At 42.6% G+C, this 20525-nt stretch overlaps 1 protein-coding gene across 1 annotated transcript in view; it reads left to right on the top strand.

Annotated features, from left to right (window-relative positions):
* cxadr (CXADR Ig-like cell adhesion molecule) overlaps positions 1–15423 on the top strand; it is a 52634-nt gene extending 37211 nt beyond the window's left edge. The window contains exons 3-7 of the mRNA XM_020631208.3: positions 1575–1779; positions 8330–8485; positions 8576–8698; positions 10700–10838; positions 12512–15423. Coding sequence (XP_020486864.1) covers positions 1575–1779; positions 8330–8485; positions 8576–8698; positions 10700–10838; positions 12512–12794 — 906 coding nt within the window. The 3' untranslated portion in view covers positions 12795–15423. The remainder of the gene's footprint in view (positions 1–1574; positions 1780–8329; positions 8486–8575; positions 8699–10699; positions 10839–12511) is intronic.
* The last annotated feature ends 5102 nt before the right edge of the window (positions 15424–20525 follow it).

Here is a 20525-nt window from a genome sequence, read left to right as displayed (position 1 = left end):
TATAAAATGAATGACCCCCTATCCCTACTTGCAAGAGAGATCTTTTCCTGTGAAAGTGTGCATTAGGCAGTCGTTCAGGTGAAAAGCCTCTGTGGGAGCAGAGGATTGTTGCAGCTCTGCAGGTTGTTTAGAGTACACAGGTATCACCACGCTCTGCTTTGCATCTCAAATCATGTGCAGCTCTTCCTTCTCCCTCCCTGAACAACAGCATCACATGACAATGACCTCATCTTTACATGTGTCTGATTATTTAACCTCTAGAGCACCATCCTTCGACAAGGAAACAGCCCTGCCAGGTGGCGATGGTATCATTGAATGTCCCTACCTGTTATGAAACGCAGACAGCTGCGATGCTCGTCTGTCCTTTCCAGCCCCAGCCGGCTTGTCTAGTCATTTGCCCTTTTCATTTTCAGTCCCCCGGCTCTTTATGGGATTTTTTTTTTCATTGGATCATGAATCTCAAGGTTATTGTGCTGTTCAGTGTTTTTTTTTTGGTTTTTTTTCAGGGGGCTAGAGGTGTGCATGTGTTGTAAGCACTCCCATCTGTGCTCCTGTGAAGTGGTTGAGCCCTAGTGAGAGTTCTTGTCTGGCTGAGCTCGAGGCAATTTAATTTCCTCTCCTGCATGGTCTGATCTCACAGACTGCTGTTATTACTGCTGATGTTCTGATCCCCCGGTGGAGTTAGAAGTTTTTCCTCCCCTGAGAGACACGAGGAATTTTAACTGCATTACCTGTTTATGTGGCTAATATGTACAAGATGAACATGCCGCCCATTTCAACACACTCCAGGAAAAAGTCTTTACGCTGAAAGTGGGGCAGAAAGGCAACTTGCTGAACTGTATTCCTTTGTTTCGCTCCTCACATGCTTCCTTTGAGTGCTCTGCCTCCTCTGATGGGTTCATTATTCTCACTCTACCCCTGCCATGTTTAGTCTTTCCCCTCATTCCTCCTCCTCTCCACCCTGGGGTATTACTGTGTGTATGCCGGGTGTTGATGGTGGCACAGAAAAGCCTGTTGATGACAGTCTCAGAGGAAATGTGGAAGAATAAGCCAGTGTTTCTGAAAGAGAATGAGAACTCTTTTCATTGTTGTTTGCTTTTCTTTCACCTTGTTCTGTTTTTTTCTCTTGTGTTTCTTGTTTTTACCCTCCTCCATCAACCCCCGACTACTTGCAGAATGGATGGGTTTCTTTTTAGCTTCACCTGGCCTTTATTTCGAGGCTGTGTGTGTGTGTGTGTTGAATTGGGGTCTCTTTGTTGACACAGCAGCTGTTGATTTGGCTCCACAGTGGACGCTTTGTTTGTTCCACCTTCTTTCCTCTTAAGCACAGAAAGGGCAGAAACAGCACTGGCTGCCAGACTGAAGGGCACAGCACAGATAAAAGAGAGGGGGCTCTCTCTCTAGCTTGGTTCACTGAGCATAGCCTTTGCTTTCAGAAAGCTCAAAACTGTCATTTCAAGGCCTTTTGGTTTTTATGTGTTTTCCGGAAGCACTTTTCTTTTATAAGCAGATTTGTCATTCTAAGTAGGGTTAAGTTCTTAACTCTCTTTTCTTCACCTCTTCTCCAATTCCAGGTGATCTTTTACTCAGGTGACAGGGCCTATGTAGACTACTACCCCCCTATGAAGGGCCGAGTCCACTTCAACTCAGCCGACCCCAAGAATGGTGATGCCTCCATCATTCTGACGGGGCTGATGTCGTCGGATTCTGGCACCTACCAATGTAAGGTGAAGAAGGCTCCTGGGATCCGCAGCAAGAAGATGCTGCTCATCGTCATGGGTGAGTGGAACAAACCACCGTACACACTTTGGTGTTCAGTTAGGACTCTCTTTTTCCCCCCTCCCTTAGAGGCTAAATTCTCTCTGTGGACACAGTGAAAATGCAGCAAATTACACGGCCTTTGGCCTCCTTGGCTGTTTTGATGTAATCACTTCTAAAACGGAGCGTGTAACCTTCCTAGAGGCTGTCCAGCAAAGCCCCCGCCGTGATACTACTGCTTTCACCCGAGATACTCTGTCATTGTCTAAAACAATAATCCTGGTTCTCCCTGCATTAAATATCGTTGTCATTATTTCCATTCTGTAAAGTATTAGACTTGATGAAAACATTTTTTTAATGCTCTTTTTTTTTTTTTAAATTACAGCTTCCATTTTTAACCCGTAGAAATCTGCAATAAGACGCCATCTGATCGGGCCTACATGGGAATTTAACTCATTGTGGTGTCCTTTCTTTGAATACTTAAATGATTCATATCTCTCTAATAACTACAATCAGACAAAAGGTTTATAGGTTAATAAACCATGTTGTATATTAAAAGCATTAATGTTTTGTCCTAAATAAACAAACAATGATCAGCCCTTTAATGTTATATTTCTAAACACTTATTATGATTATTTTAAAGGTAGATTAGGCTAGAGCCCGACCAATATTAGCATATCCAGTCACTATTGGTATCCACTTGTTTTATTGCAGATTTGCGCAGATACTACCAGATTTATTCACCAGTCATATAGCATTTAATTTGAGTCTTGCTGTTTTACAATAGCATTACTTTTTCCCTAGCAGAGTATGCAGTACAAGCATTATCCCTCTCCATAGTGTCAAGCAGTGACGCACGCACATGCAAAGTTTCTTTCCAGTTGATTAACCATCTTTTATACGCTTTATTGTTTATCTTTTCCTCAAGTCTTTGATAACTGCATTTGAGGGATTGTTTGATTTAGCTCAGTTTTAACCGGATTATGCAGAGACGTGTCTCCTGCAGCTCCCCGTTGCCACCATGTGCATTACGAGGTCATAAACAAACGTGTTGTAATAATGCAAAAGATTAGAGTCTAAGTTTTTCTAAGACCTACTAATTGAGACTTTATCCATATAAGGTTTTATTTGATTGATTTGACTTTAGATTGTTTTGAAAAAGGTTATGCATGTAAGCAAATACATTTACCAATAAAAATATCAATAATGACCTCTGTGAAAACTTCAGAATTCTCAATCATAATTCTTCTGTTGTATTAATAAGCATCTTAGAAAGTACAGCCAAAGATGATTAAATAAATGATATGAATCTGTGATATCATTGTCGGTGTGCACAATGTCATCCCGTCTTTATAAAATGAAAGTAAGACCTCAGATATGGAGTTGATACACTCAGCTGTTTTTTTTATTGCATGGGGTGAGATGGGTGACACGTCATGTAAAATTCACATGAATTACTCCCTAGGCAAACACACACAAACACATTCTCTCTCTCTCTCTCTCTCTCTCTCTGTCTCTCTCTCTCTCTCTCTCTGTCTCTCTCTCTCTCTCTCTCTCTCTCTCTCTCTCTCTCTCTCTCTCTCTCTCTCTCTCTGTCTCTCTCTCTCTCTCTCTCTCTCTCTCTGTCTCTGTCTCACTCTCTCTCTCTCTCTCTCTCTCTCTCTCTCTCTCTCTCTCTCTCACTCTCTCTCTCTCTCTCACACACACACACACACACAGTGGCCTCACTGATCGGTCAACTGACTAAATGCTGTCGAGAGTGAATCGCCTCCCGAAACCCGGCTGGTATTTGCATATGGGATAAAACAACCCACGTGTGCTGCACCAGTCTGTGCTGTGGGATAAGCTGCATATTAGGCTGTTATCGCAACGCTCTTATCTCTTTTTCTAAAGATAGGGCAGCCTTCAGAAAATGGCTGCTGTGCTTGTTGACATGATATCATGTGTGTAGAAGCGGCTGAAGTGCACCGACCAGCTCAACCAGAAACACATGGTGCATAAAAGGAAAACAAACAAGTTTCACAGTATGTGTGTCATGAACCATGAAGCAGCTCTGATTAAAAAAAAAAAGATACATAGATACAGAAACTCTTATCATTAACTGTGGCTACAGCTGACCTAAGAACCTCTAATAGATCCTGTGGGAGGCTATTTTACATACAAATTGATCCGTGCAGAAGCAACAGGAAACAGTGAATCCCCTCACTGAAACATGTGCTTGAACATAAATAGTTTCAGCTCTACCTCCTGGCAGTAGCTCCACATTCCTCACTGTGAGAAAGTTGGCAAACCTGCTGATGTATCAGTTGTTTTCAAGCTTGCTTCTAAAGCTAGATTTCCAGAAAACAAAATAATTCTTGAATCATTTCCCTCCATGCACCTGTTGCGCTCATCAGTAAGATGTAATGGCTCGTCACTGTGTTTGTGTTTGAATGCTCTCCCACTCAGGGCTGTTGGTTACTGTAAACAACAATCAATATCCACAACAAGTACCTCCCTAACTTCCTGCTTTTTAATATACACAATTATATGCAGGATCCGATAGGGCTGTTGTTACTCTAACTTAACTTTCATTGCCAAGTCGGTGATCACAGGTAAAGTCATGATACAATGGTAAATACCTGGCCCACTATTACAATAATCACAATACAATGTTTCTGCAATAGTTGATATATTGCAAGACATTTGTATCATGACACATTACAATCTGATTAATTAAATAATATAAAAGGTATAAAAGGTAAATTTAGAGTTTAGTTTCAGTTTCACCGCTAATGACAATTCCCCCTTTAACATAATTCCCCACTGCCTGACATTATCCCACTGTTTTCTCTTCTTTTATCTCACTGTCAAATAAGTGGCACCATATTGAATAATAAAGTAGTGATACGCTGAGTCAAATAGGCAGAGAAATGTGTTGAGTGATATTTTTAAAATCTAAAAAATTATACTTGGCATGATCGTTTCATTGATTCTATCACGTGTCATATTAACATCTCAATATTTTGCCCAACCCCTAAATCTGATGTGATGCAGATACCAGTTAATAGTGTAATGCCATTGCTCGCACATTTGTATTTCGTTGTTCAAATTCAGGCAAAGTATGTATCCCTCTCCCCAAGAAATATCTATCTGAAGATGTACGTCTCAAATATAACCATTGCGGGGTTTTGTTACTCTTGTTCTAAATTTGAAGTCAAGATAGAATCTGAAGTCAAGTTATTTAGATTTCTTGTTGAGTATTGATTGTATCCTCCTCTAGATGTCTACACCAGCTCAGTGTCTACAATGTATGCAGATGTATTTGGCTACAGTATGGATAGTGTGTGTGTGTGTGAGATGATAGCTGGAGGCTACGAGAGATGAAAGACTGCTAGCTATTGACCCCAGGGGCAGAGGTGTTCTTAGCAAGGAAACGTTGACAAGGAGAGGCAAGGACATGTTGCCTGCTCTGCATTTTACCTTCAGGTTGATCTTGTCACAAGGAGGATGGTCTCCCGAACACGGAGAGACGTGCATGCATGTGTGTGCACAGGCATAAACACACCTGAAATTATACACATGGGTATTGCTTAGGCTTGTCACAAACACTGCCTCATGCAGGTACACACACACTTACTGACCCCTGCAGTGCACGTGTTGTGCCGTTGCATCTTTTGTTGTGTATTCTCCTCTTGTTGCTTCAGGACATTGAAGTTAACAGAAGGAGAGTATCTACTAGCAGTTACGCTCTGTACGTCAGCAACTCTCACAACTGTTCCTGAATAGAGCCCATCTGTACTACTATCAAAAGGCTTAATGTTTTATTAAGAACCTTTTTAGTAATTATCAGTAAATTACTAAAAAATAAAGTCTCGCTAACTGTTTGATCTTGCGACAAATTTCCAGTTTTTGTGTTAGAAAAAATCTATCTGAAGGTTGCAGCAGCAGCAAATATGACTAAAAACCAGGAATGCAGGGTGCCGATAGCCTAACAGTTATGTTGCACACCATGTGTAAAGAGGCTATAGTCCTCATGGCAGCAGCCGTGGGTTTGAATTGGCCCTTTGCCGTATGTCATGCCCCATTCTCTCCTCCAACATTTCCTGTCTCTCTTCAGCTGTCCTGTCAATAAAGGCAAAAAGGCCCCAAAATAACCCTAAAAACATGTCTGCTGCGGGACATCTGGGTTACCTCAAGGACTTCATTGGTTTTGGGTTTTGTGACATTTAAATGCCAAAAAAGTCTCATCTAGAAGGATTATGCTGCATAAACAAAGATATGAAATAAATAATGTGATGTTCATTGAGGCAACAGTAGTGATGCTGGTAATGATGATAAAAATAGAAAATGTTAAATGGACTTTAGCTTTTCTAGTCTTCTGACTACTCAAAGTGTTTTTACACCGCATGTCACACCCACCCATTCACACACTGATGGTAGAGTCTGCTGTGTAAAGTGACCAGAAGTAACTAATCCCATTCATACACCGCTAACTATGCAGTGTTTTGCTCAAGGACACATTGGACATTGAGCTGGGGATCACCCCAAAAATAAATTCTGCAAAGTTCATTTGATAGCGACATTATTAAATTTTATATTTTTGGAGATTAATGAAATGTCATGATGAAAACATAGCCTAGTCATGCTTTTCTGCAGCAACCTTTGAGGATGTCCTCTGTCCCCATTATATCTCTCACCATTTAACCTGTAGTGGAACGATTCTGTGACGCTTTAAGTATGACTGTATTTGAGGCTGTGTCTCAAAGTGCTCCCTGTATGCAGACGACTTTCTGCTTTATATCTCTAATCCGACATTATCAGCCTCGTAATATAACAGTCCTGAGGAATTAAGAAAACCTGCTGGTAAAACTTAACCCCCAGAAACCTGAATATGTTCCTCTAAATTACCTCCTTTAAAAATCTTCCCCAGGCACTCTCTCCTTTTAGAGCAGACACAAAAGAATTAAGGTACCTAGGAATCGTTATAAAGATAGCCTCATGAATACTATAACCAATTGGCTGGTAATTTAAAACTTTTTAGAGCCATTTTTAGTTTCTCAGTTATACCTTTCCATAATTACTCAACAGACAATCAGTTAGCTCTGCCCCTGCCTGAGACCTCATCCTGTTCAAGCTCTCTCTGCAAAGCTCAGCAGAAATCTCTTTTATCCTGTCCGCCTGGCTTTAATGCGGCCAGTGATGGATATTTTACTTCACCGTTCAACAATCAGTCGTCACTCTTTGAAGTTTTGGCCTCATGACCGAAATGAATCCTGCAATATAGCAATCCCTCTCTGCTTATCTCTTCCACAAGACAGCCTTGTGCAACTCATAAATCAGATTTCATTGTTCGTTTAACAGATCCAGGTCGGCTGCATCGCTCTGCCCTTTATCGCTCTGTGCTCCTCCAGCCTCCGTCACCTTCCTCTTTGACCTCATCTCTCAAACAAATAAATCTGCTCATCTGGCATCAGTCCTGTTATGACCAGCTGTGTGTAACAGCGTCAGGTTGACTTTCACCTTTTAAAAGATGTCTTCAAAATGTCATAGCTCGCTAACATTTACTGTGTGGCATGTGTAGGTGTAACATGGAGCGCAAACTGAGTTAGGAGCTGCACAGCCTTGGCCCCCATCTCTCCACCATCTGTCCATCAGCGCTCGCTTAATTTTTGCCCTCCCGCTCTCTGTGCTGCCCCCACCATCCTGATCCTGTGTGTGTTTATTAGATTAGCAGCAGCACTCAGTCCTGTCCGTCTACTGTTAATCCCAAATCCCCCGCCTCCAGTCTGACACCTGGTTTAGATCTGCAGAGCGCCACTCCAGAGTTTTTGTTGTTACAGAGCCCATTATTACCACATCATGATGTCAGCTTTCTGCCAGGGATCTCTAAGCACACACTTAGATTTTTGTCTATTCAAAAATCCCCCCACTAGTCTCTTTACTCTTTTCTTTCTCCCTCCTTTTCCTCCTCTCTTGAGCATGTCTGGGTTTCACTGGTCGCAGTCTGTTTTTAATTTGAAGCTCTGTTTGTTTTTGAACCCACCCTCACCTCCCACCTCCCCATCTCCCCATCTCCCCATCTCATCTCCTGCCAACACTCTGACTGACCGAGGAGTGTTTGCACACGCTCGGCTTTAAGATTGAGTTTTTGCCTCCTTCCTTAACCCTGAACGTGCACGTGTGTGCATGCGTGTGTGTTTGTCTGTCCAATAAGCACACTGCACACATCTTCCCTCACAATTATCCTGAGTGACAGCTCCTGTAATGACAGCAGCTGTATCAATTACTCTGATTACTGCTCTCATTATGCTGATGACTGCTGCTTTGAGCAAGAGAGGGAAATCAACTTCAGGGAATACAGAAAACACACAAACTTGTCCACAACATGAAAGAATGAGATTGTCTGTGGTGATAAATTATTGAAAAATGATGAGTCTACTGTTCTGAGCTAATGCAGCCGCCTCGTTATGTTTGCTGTTCTGTTCTGTTCTGTTCTGTACTTCTCGCAATCAATTGTAAGATTAATCCTTACACCTATACATTTGAAGTGAAGACGTCAATTAACCAATCTTCCTTCTTCTCTCCACAGTGAAGCCTTCCAAGCCCAGGTGCTACGCTGAAGGCCCAACACAGGAAGGCAAAGACGTCGTTCTGAGGTGCACATCCAACGAGGGCACCAACCCGCTGCAGTACAGCTGGGAGAAGACCAGTCCCAACAAGCTGCTTCCTGCCACCGCTGTGTTGGGTAATGCACCCTTTCACAAGCACTCCCAAAGCATTTGGGCCTACATAAGTCTCATCTTTCTGTTTAACACTGTCTCCTCTCTCACTTCAGATCCTGTTGGAGGAACAGTGAACGTGAGGAACGCATCTGCCAGCGCATCTGGTACCTACCGCTGCACCGTCGCTAACCGCGTCGGCACTGAGGACTGTATACTGCATCTGAACGTAACGCCTCGTGAGTACCTAAACACCTATAAATTACTGTTTTTGGCCAGGTATATATTCAGACCATTGACTGGATGTAAAGTAGACGTTCAATGGCGTATATGAAGCTAATCAGAACACACAGCGAACTAACCATGGACTGCAAAAATCCGTCAGATCCATAAAATCCACAGCAGAACTGATTCTTGTGTTGACACTCGCTTATGGGAAGTTTGATGTTTGTCATGTTTCCTCATGCTGTTCCTCTTCTACTCTGGTGCACACAGCACAGCAGGATCAACATTTGTCAACAGAGCTGTCAATCATGGTGTTTTATGTGTTTTTATAGCATCAATATACACTAAAACTAAACATCTGCGAAAAATAAACACTCAGACATACAGTAAATAGCCCATTTAGAAATCATGTTTGGGGAAAAATTATTTAACATGCATTTAGATTTTGTAGTTTCTGCAGCCAAGTCAGTCAGGCGACCTCCAAATGTGTACTATGTTATACATTTATTTATACAGTCGATTGTTTAGACCTGTTGCTCTGCTGGATTTGTAATCAATTTAAGAGTAAAGTTATATTTCCAATTTACTAACATAATCATATTTATAACAATAAAAAATAGGAAATATTGAGGACAAGACATAGTCGTGCTGGAAGCTTGTGAGGCTTTTCATGCACATGGTGACTAAGTTAACACCATGAGGTATAATAGATCACTGGAGTAATGTTACAATTCATCCTGAGAGGGATATTAAATATATGTGGCAGAGTTCATGGAAACTCACTAAAGATGCCATGCAAACCTGTTTTTACAAACTGTAACCATCAAATGCATTATAGATGTTATGTTGACTGACCATCTCTGTCGTCCATGAAGCCATTTCCGATGCATATATCCAAATCTCCATATGTGCTAATTCAGTAGCTGTGCATAACCAAAAGCTAAACAAGCACCATTTTGACCTTCTGAACTTCTATAAGTCAGAGTTGTGATTGTTGGGATCACTAGGTTATTGTTCAAAAATCACTTATAAATGCAAAAACATACTTTTCCTGTATATGTAAAGGTGTTAGATCTATCAGTTCCAGCACATGTAGAGCTCAAACTCGGTTATCTTGGATATTTCCTGAACAACAAATGAGCCGAAGCTGTGAAGCTGGAAGCTTCAGTAGCACGCTGTCACCGCACTGTCATCTCGGAGCACAGCAGCATGGGGCGGCTGGAGCCGAGTGCTGCAGCATGAAAACGCTTTAATACAAGAACATTGACACTTCAGTGTGTTTTTTAGTAACTTTGGCTACGCCTGTCATTGTTTGGTCTTGTTACTGAGTTTGGATTTAATACACTCAGGACCACTATCTTGTTAGCGTCCCTGTAATCTGCAGAATGTGTCAGAGAAGTGCTCGAGCTTGCCCTGACTCTTTGACACTCCTCTTTGATCCAACTTCTGCTCAAAACTCATAACAAAGGGCCAAACATAGTCCAAAATCCACTTTGTTTCTTTTTGGACCAGTGTATTCAGCAGATAATAAACTTTACATCACATCGTTTGTTCTGTTGGTGCATCAAAACCTCAGATAAAGAACTTAAAATGTTAACTTTTTTTATTTTCTCCCTCGCGTTATACTTTGCAATGCTCTTTCATTACCCCTTCAGGGAATTATAAATCCAATCCATTTGCATATTTTCTACATTTTCTACAAGTTTAATTAAACAAAACCGATAAATGAGACTCGTAAAAACCAAAAGCAAACAAAAACAAACAAAAAAAAATCAGGACATTTGGGATTAGGATAGAGGAATGTGAGCATTGCAGAAGATCATCAAAGGATTAAATATGTGTTCAACTTCTCTCAGTGTAATAAACTGACAAACGTACTAGATGGTAATGTTTTCTCATTTGTTGCTTCACAAACAACCAGATATCAGGGTCCAAGCATCCCCCTTTTCTCCATAAGTCTTTGTAATGTATCCACACTAACATTTACCAAATCTGTCCCTCCCTGTTTTGTCCAGCTCCCAACACTGGCGGCATCATCGCAGGAGCCATAATTGCAGTTCTCCTGATCCTCCTCATTATTGCTATCATCCTCTTCTGCTGCTGCCGCGCCCGTCACAGGAAGAAGTATGAGAAGGAGATCTGCAATGAGATCAGGTACGCTCTCTAAAAACATCAATGAGACTCTGCTCACAGATAAAGAAAAGCTTTCTTTGATGGAGGAATATTTAGACTCTTCGCTCCGTGGTGAGAAATGTGTCTCAGATTTTTAAAACTGGATTGTATGTGACAATAAAACATTCTTACACTGTTGAGCAATAAATACTCTAAAGCTGCACACGTAGAATAGGCTGTGGTCATCTCAGACACACACACACGTATGCACACACAAAAACACATCTCCAAAAGCTTCAACAGCCGTGAAAATGTTTTTTTCTCCATCAGCGTTTCTCTTTTTTCACCGCTCCTCAAATAAACAGCTGTGGTAATCAGTTTGAAAGCTTTGTTTGCTCTGTGGATCCCGACATGTCTGCTTGCTGGCTGCCCCCCCATCCCACCTCCACCACCATCTAACCCCCCAGCACTCCATCCGGCCCTGCGAGCTCTGTACAACCAGCGGGCTTACTATCACTCTGCTGTGGGCTGAATCTGTCTGACACCACAATGTGACACTGCTCTCGCTGTAGGACAAAGAGGATTAGACCACTGGTGCTGTCTCGTACACACAGACACACTCATTCTGTGAAACACACAAAAAAAAGAACACTACGAAGCTGTGGACTAAACAAGCTGCTGGCCCCTCGGGCTCTCTTTGATTGAGCATTTAACTGGATTATTGCTGCTTATTAGTTGATAATGTGGTGGCAGAGGGAGAGGAGGGCATAACTGTGTTTGGTTGCAATTGCTACAGGCTATTACACAGTCTGTGTGGTGCAGCCCTGTCCAATCAAATGGGCCGATTCCAATTATCTATGCCTCTTTATTGAGTCCAATCATGTTTCGCTCTTGAAATGACTCTTGCAGACTCCTTCTGTATTCATTGTTTTCCTCAGTGTGCAGCAAGTGCTCTACACTGCAGTCTTTTCTACCAGAGTGTCATCCAACTTTATCATGGTTTAAAGCACCTGAGAAAGTCTCTGTCCACGTTTATTTCCCCAAAATGTCCAGTGCCTAATATTATAACTGACTCGCTTGAAAAACCCCAGGCCAGCTGATACCCCTGATTAATATCCTGCCTAAACACAGAAACATGATTTATATTATTTCACATGATTTTCATATGATACTAGTGTTTTGTGAGTCATTCTTGTAAAATCATCTCGTTAACTTCTGCTACAGCGGCAACATTTCATAGGTGCCCTCACACAAGTCTGTGTCATAGTTGAAAGGCAGCGGCCGCCAACACTGTACAATCCTAGTGAGCCCGCTCGTGGAAATGAGAGCACTCTGTCATGGATTGTAGCGCGGGTTCTGTTAGTATTTATCTGCTGATCAATGCTAACATAAAAAGATGTAGTGTAGAATAGATACGTTTTTATCGGGTATTATTGTCTTCATATTGTTTTCTAACAAATACTTTGACTGTTGTATGGTAAAGTTCCTGGGCCAGGGGTTTTAATGACAGGATTATTGTTTGTGAACTTCTTTAGTAATCCACGTGTTGGCTGATGGTTATTAGGAAGAAAACAGGTTTAAGAAGCTCTTGAATTGGCTTCCCTTTTTACCACGAGGTTACATCCTTCCTCTTTTGTTCAGTCCTTGTTGAGGTAAGCTCATGAAAGTGAGTGAAGTCTTTGTCTAAATATTCCTCTTTCTCTGTTTCCCCACAGAGAGGACGTCCCTCCTCCGAAGAGTCGTGTTTCCACGGCACGCAGCTTCACCGTCGGCAGCCAGCGCTCCTCCCTGGGCTCCATGTCGCCTTCCAACCTGCACGAGTATGCCCTGAAGCCCCAGTACGACAAGATCCCCTCATCGGAGGAGTACGAGAGGCCTCCGAGCCACGTACCTCTGCCCCCGCCCACTGCACCCAAGATGGCAGGCCCCAACCTCAGCCGCATGGGGGGCATCCCCGTTATGATCCCGGCGCAGAACAGGGACGGCTCCATCGTCTAGCCTAAGGGGAGCGTGATACGAGGGGAGGGATGGGAGGAAAGGAGTGGGACTTAAACAAATGAAGATGGGCTGCCTCGGCTGACTTTTAGCTCTTCATTATTTACACAATGGGAGTTTTGTCCTCTTATGAAGACCGGCTCTGCTGTGGTGCTGGGAAGAGATGAGATGAGTTTTACTGGAATCACAACAGAGCACATTAACTTTTTATCAAATACAAATACGAAGGAAAAAAAAAAAGAACTTTTATGAATTTTACTTAATGGACTTTGTCACAGAAAGATGAGTTAGTGTGGATATAAAGCAGAATGGTCAATATACAAATTATATTGTACATAGATGAATGCATGTTTTTCTGTTTTCATATAGATGGCCCTTGCTGTAGAGAAACTGTATGTTTAAAAATGATCCAGGATTCTTATTGGCCAGCTGTGCAGCCGTATGCATGCATGTTTGTATAGTCCTGCAGATGTATGTGTGTGCGTGGATTTAAATGTGTGTGTGTGTGAGCGGGAGATGGGAACTGTAGCTCATTGTCGTCTTTTAATGCCTACATAACAATATGATCATTTTTCAGGCCTGACACTCTCAACTTGTTTCAGACAGATTTTTAATTCTACAAATTGAACCTAAAATGATTCCTTACGTTTTAGATTTTTTATAAATTCTTTGACGGAGTTGAAGAATTTAGGTCAGCCGTTTTCTGTCGAGCTGTTTGAATCGTCCAGTCCGGCTGCAGTTTGGGGTTGGAGTCGTTAGGATTGGCTGGTGATTAGGGGGAGGTTCAAGCCGCCTTATCTTGTGATTGGGTGGATTACTGCTTCTTGACCACGCTTAATAAACAATAAAAGATCCCCGTCCCCCACCCCATCCCCCTGCAGATCTCAGAGGAGGTAGTGTACTTGGAACTAAGGGGGGCAGCTGGACAGCAAGGTTCACCGAGCAATCTACTTTGATTAGGTTTGACTGTGAACAGACCCCCCCGACCCCCGTGACCAGCAGAACATGCTGCCCTACCACACGCCATGTTAGGAAAAAAACAGCAAGTCTTAATCATCATCTCAAGTATCAGTCCCCCCCCCCCTTCAGATCTGCATCGTGTGTAATCCCCCTTATTTGCATTACAAGGAGCCAATATCTTGATTAACCTTCTCTCTCTGTGGTCAAAAGGAAACCTTGCACGGCTCTCGGGGTGTTAATTGGACTTTTTAATGAAGGTGATTTTGAGATGATGTCGAGCCTACGTTCATGAAGGAAGAGCCCACAAAGAGGAAGGAATGTGAAATGCCTTAGAGAGCGGCATGACACGGCTCTGAAGCTGCTTTAAAACCACTGTGAAGGACTTCTCTGAGTTCTGAATAATATTAGAGACTTTTTAATGCCATATATTCATTTAACTCTCAGTACCTGGAAGTACCAATCTGATACCCGTGAATAATAAATAGATGAATATGACTCAGCATTTTTAATACATGAAGAAATGCATGCAGATAATGACTGCTCAACAACTTCATTTTAATTCATGTTCATCCGTATAAGGACCCCAAGGACCCAAGACAAACACTTCACATTTAACACCTTGGATTATTTGCTAAACCGATCCCTAACCGAGTGTTCAAATACTTAAAAAAAAAGTTTTTTAAATTAGGCTGAAAAATGAACTGAGAAATACAAATTCTATTAGTAGAGGATTTTTCTGACTCCTCGTTTGAAACTTTTTTTTTTTTGCGTGTTTGAACTCATTTTAAGTTCATTTTCTTTTTTTAACGTAGTAAATAATCAACGCAGGATGACTCATTACATCTAAGATGACTCATAACGTAACTCATCTAAAAACAACCTGAGCGAATGTAAGCAGCAGCAAAGAGCACTCGGTCAGCCGGAGCATGGGAGGAGGATCTCATTGAAGGATTTGATAGTGACATTGCAACCCTTCCTGTTTTTGAGGGTGGGGGCTGCAGAATTTTCTCCTACAGCTACTTGATATTTTTCAGGGCTAATTCTGGTACTTGATTGATTTATGGTCTTGCATATTGCTCGTACAGAATCCCTCGTTTTAGACCGTATTGGTGGGATTTCTGATAACGTAGTGGACCTGGAACAACTCTTGAAAATTTGTTTGTTCAGTCTGTCCATGTTCATTGCTTTTAGATGTTTCTTCCACTGTGCGGGTTATTTAACTCTCAAATCATCCCCCATCATTTATCGTTTGCTTTCATAGTTAGAAGCCCAACATCTCATCTTGTCTGCAGCAAAATCGCTATGAGTACTCTTGAGTTTGTAAAGTTTTTTTTCTCTGAAGCCTTATTCTACTCCTTATTTGAGCCTTATACATACCTCCCCCTCAGTGCACCTCTGTACAGCCCCTCACAGCTGGACTCGTACTAGCTTCTATTGTGCCTTGTTGCCCCGGATGAGTCGTATCATAGCAACCAACAGATGTGCGCTGGAGCTATGTGTAGTAGCATCGACCTGAGCAGCCGTCTCAGCCTCTAGAACGATATACTTATCAGCACACGGCGGGAGTATCAATCGTTTTCTGTTGGACTTCACACACACACACACACACACACACACACACACACACACACACACACACACACACACACACACACACACACACCTCAAACACTTCTCATAGCTTAAAAAAACCCTCTATCACTGTCTTAAAGCTTTTGTTTTTATATTTCAAAACATGACTTCATGCTTTGTTTTTTTTAAACTTTATTTAAAATGAAGTAAATTGGTGTTTTTTTTTTTTTTTAAAGGTTCTGACTGTTTGTATAGATAACCTGTCGAAGTAACCCTATCTAATCACTACACAGTGGAATGACATAAGATGAAGATGTTTGTATGTAAATGTGATGCTCTGCCGTGCTGTGCTTGGCAAATTATGTCTTTTAAAAAACCAGACGAGGAGGGGCAGAGTGTGTGTCTCTTGTGTGAGTGTGACTTGTACTGTAGGATGTGAGAGGAGGTGACAGTCGTAGAAACATCTCGGCCTCTGAGCGTTGTGGTAGATTGAATTCTGCACCTGTTTTCTAACGCCAAGGAAACTAAGAGCCAGGCAGAGGAATTACACCTGAATTACCTCCTCCTGTGTGTGAGAGAGCGAGAGAAGGGAGTGTGTGTTCAGGACGGGCCCCTGTAGGATTCTAGTTAGACTCTCACCTGCTGACAAACTGTACAGAGCTGTGAGGGCGACGGCGTCCCTCTGTGTGCTCACATTAACTACTAACAATATTAACTGTAGCTTTGAAATCAGCATACTAATACTCTATGAAGATCTCCTTCGAGGTTTCACAGTGTGGAAACCGTTTTTCTTTTTCTTTGTGTGTATTTTTGTGCTGTATTTTTGAATAATAAAAGTCCATGAAATGTAAAAAAAAAAACACAGCAGCTAGGTTTGTTTATTTGTTTGTTTACAGTGTGGCGTTCGCATCTGTGGACCCGAGAATGAATAAAACTCAATTTCCCTTCCTCACCAGCACTGCTTGCTCCCCAGGGACTCGGCCTCCTGCAGCTTTTTGACTGTGATTAATTTTAATCAGGCGGGAAATTCCTCCCCTAACACCAGGTGAGGTGACTTTCTAACCACCTAATGACTGTAATTAATCAATGGCAAAACTGCTGCCTGCCGCCTCCATTGCCCGTCGCTCAGCAGCAGTATAAACATGCTTGTGACCTGGCTCGCCTGGAAGAACTGTTGGGCCTCTTGCTTTCATCCCCTGCTGCACTTTTTATAATTATAGTGGCTACAGACTTCATTTAGACGGCTAACTTTAACATCCAACTGTTTGTGGCTACTTAGTGCCACAAAAAGGCAGCAAATAAATAAAATATAAATCTATACAGAGCAGTTGAAAACGAATTGAATGAAAATATTTATGAAAGAACGTACATAGTAAAGTCAGGAAAGGCTCTCCAGTATACGTTTTAGAGAAGGTACCTATAACATAATCCACGCATGCATCACTTCCAGATTGGACTCCTTCAACAGTCTCATCTAAGGTTCATCGTCCAAAACACTCCAGAAACTACTCTCCATCTATTGCTTCTCCCACCCTCTGTAAGTCACTCCCAAAAACCATCAGAGACCCCCCCCCCCACTCCACCTTTAAGGAATCCCTAAAAACTTATTCCTTCAACATTGCCTACAACCTCTATTCCCCATCCTCCTTCTCTTACATTACTTCTTCTTTGTCTTTATTTAGAGAAAGGACAGTGGCTAGAGTCAGAAATCAGTGACCGAGAGAGACAGAGATAAAGAGGGTAATGACATGTGGGAGAGGAGCCACAGGTCGGATTCAAACCCAGGTCCCCATCTTGTGGGACTACAGCCTCTGCACCAGCTATAAGGCTACTGGCGCCCCTGACTCCATATTAATATTTCATCTTCTTTCTCTAAAAACTTAAGTCTGGAAATATTATTTTCTTTAATGTGGCCCTAACACGTGGTCATAAAAAGTAGTCACAGTATAAAAGTGCTAGTAGCTCTCTCAAGCACATTTCTGTGCAACAATATACTTTAAAAAATGTACATGCACTCATATGTGTAAATCAGTTAAACTGGGAAAGTCGTCACAATGAATCTGCTCTGACGTCGTCGGCCATTTTGTTGGGTTTTCTTCTCTCCATGGCTCTGAAAGCTCTCCTCTCTCATTCATTTGAAGCCTCTGCTCAGTTGTTACGTTTTCCCTTTATGGTCCATTTTGTCTTGATGGTCATTTCACAGTTTTTATCACATTATGACTTTGTGTGATATGCAGGAATCATCTTTTAGAACGGTCTGATCCATTCAGGTTGATGTTGGGAAGCTGCAGTGATGCAAAATAAATGAAACATTTTTTAGCATGATTTAAACATGTTTGCACACGCTCTGTGGTGTGCTGCTTAAAGCTGAACGGATGTCAAAACCAGATGCTGAGGTTATTTACAAGACTGTTTGTTTATCTTGGCGTCATGGCTGTTCCTTTCAGCATCTTCTTTGCTTTTATTCAATTACACCCTACCCCCCCTGTAGCTAATGTGTTGTGTAATTACTTTCATTGCAAGCCAGCGCTAATCAAAGATGTACAAAATTAGCTCTCTAATTAACATGCTGAATGATGGGAAATGCCTTGTAGATGAGTGAGGGACGAGTTGTGCACATGTTGTAACATCTCTCTCTGCTGTATCGCCCTCGTCACATTTTTTATACACTCAACAACACGCTGGTGATCTGACATGCCGTTAGATCGATTGCTGATTATCAGCCAATAGCTGGGCTGTGTGCAGGCTGCTGACAGGTAGTCAATAAAAAGACTAAAGCACTTAGTAGCGGTGTTAAGCGGACGTCCATTGCTATAATTGGATGTCAGTAATAGATAGGGCCCTGGAGCATTGATCTGCGGCTCGTCGAAGTCACTCACGGAGCCTAATGGCTCCCCGGCAGTTCCTGCACGTCAGGCCCTCCTCTTCCACGCCGGGGTTTATTCAGCTGCGGCCATATCTGCACAATCACAGCCGTCCTACAAATGGATGTGTCGGGATGTAATGGCACTTTTATGGCCATGCATTCAAAAACATTCATTAAAAGGACATTAGTGATGTGTGCTGCAGATTAGATTTATGGACTAAACGCTGTTCTCTCATTGAATTAATTTACAATAAGTCATACATCATCCCTCAGTGTCTCTCTGTGCAATATCCATTTGTGACATTTTTTTTTTTAACCTCTAACATAGCTGAGGAGAAAGAGTCGAGTTCTGTTAAGCACCTGGGGATTTGTGCCTTCCTCCCACCTCCCCCCTCTCCCTTCCTACCTCCTAGCTGGGTGAGGTATTAATTGTTTGCACAGATCAAGGAGACAGGTATAGCAAAAAAAATCTCATTGGTTCCTCGGCAGGGTTTCCTTGGCAACCTTATCTGGTTGTACACAGTCTAAGCCGGCTGCTGGCGGGATGATTTATCTTGTAAAGCGTAATTCTCTCCCTGCTAACAAAAGAGGCCTCTAAAAGCTCGGGTCTCCTCCACCGTGACGTCTGCTGTCACAAGCGTTAAGCCCTCTGCTGTTTTTAGACAGTCAGGTTGGGAGAGGGTTGCAGGGGGACTTCTGGGTAGGATGGAGGAGTATGCATATGCATGAAGTGCGAGCTCCATCAGCTCCATTGGCACAGCAGTGCATTAACATTTTGGCTCGTCGCTCCCAGCACTTTGGATGTAAAATGACACAGATTATGATGTGAACGTACAGGCGGCTTTTATGGCCTCGTCGGATGAATGAATGAGGAGCTACTTTTTTGGATTTGGTCCCTGTTGTTTCCTGTCGCAGCTGTATTTAGATGTTGAACACATTTGATATTTTAAGTGAAGAATCTTGGTTCTACTTTGCAGAGAAACTCACAGACACTGAAGTCCTACCTCTTAAGTGTTAAATTCTCTTTTCCTTTCTATTCAAGTTACTTTTAGGGGCACTAAGGTTCTCCTCTGTCATCTTCTGTCATCTAACTATGTATTTTGTTGTCTAATGGGAATGATGGGAAGCAGAGGAGCTTTCAGTTGAAACCTGGCCGCCTGCTTCTAGAACTACCAACAATGCATTTTGGGGGAGTCTCATGAGAAATGGGGGATGTGCAAACCAACCGCCAGTGATGTAGTGGTGCCTGAAGAAGTGGGTTTACTCTTAATTTTTCCCGAAAATGTTTTTTTTTAAGTGGCCCAGAGTATTAACGTCCTCTGTTATAAAAGGTGACAGACCTCAGTAGTGAGGGTCACCCATTCACCATCCTAGGAAAAAAAAATTGCAGAATACTACTGACTTTTGTCGATTAATCAATGGTGTGAATCAGAGGAGATTTAGAAGTGGGTACCGTATAGAGACTGAAAAATAAGTGGGTATACTCTGTATACCTGCGTATACCCTGCACTATACCACTGCCAACCATCAGGTCACCAGCACCCTAAAACTTTTATTATTTAAAGCCAAAGTTCCAGCGCCTTCAGTATCAGACACGTGGGACGGTACTCAAGCACCAGTAGTTATCTAAACAACCAAACCAGTCCGTCTGAGACTGGCCTTAAATCAGAGCTGACAGCCTGAACTTTAAATGCACAGTCATTGTGGCATGTCAAATGAGAAGCAATCGGAAAGGGAGGCACAGCATCAATGTGTCAGCATGGAAACACTTACTTCACTCAACCGTACGTCACCTTGAACAACCCGTATGTTGTGGCTGCAGACGGTGGAGGTTACTCTGCGGAGAGGGAGTTCAGTCCAAACCTCGGTCCAATCATCCCACTGTCTGCTCTGCCTGCAGACTGCCCAGATTTCTCACGGGGCTCACCCAGCTGCTGCGTACTCATTTTTCAGCCTTCCTCTTCTCCCAGTCTGGGAGGAGGAGAGCACTGGTGCACCATCCAGTATCCCCCCCCCCCCCCCCTCCTACCCTCGATATGGAGTCATTTGTTGAGGGCCGACCTCTACACTTGCTGCATCTTAGCATGCTATTGGGTCACCGTTTCGACCTCGCTCCACTCACATTTCGATGACTAATATGTGACTTTTGATGGATGACCTTCCCCTTCTTGCTCCGGGGAGAGGAGCGGAGCAGCAGAGGATGCACGCTGAGTCCAAGAACATCGTGTTCACGTTTCATTATCTCCAGATCCCCGTCGCTCTCTGGGGAAATGTTGTCTGCTGAGCTTCATGGATCAGTGAGGTGGCACTCATCAACAGATGTGACATTTCATTCG

The sequence above is a fragment of the Labrus bergylta genome, chromosome 14 (genome assembly GCF_963930695.1).
Source record: "Labrus bergylta chromosome 14, fLabBer1.1, whole genome shotgun sequence".
Taxonomy (NCBI): Eukaryota; Metazoa; Chordata; class Actinopteri; order Labriformes; family Labridae; genus Labrus; species Labrus bergylta.
The sequence above is the reverse complement of the archived record's forward strand: the minus strand, read 5'-3'. Positions and strand labels throughout refer to the sequence as shown.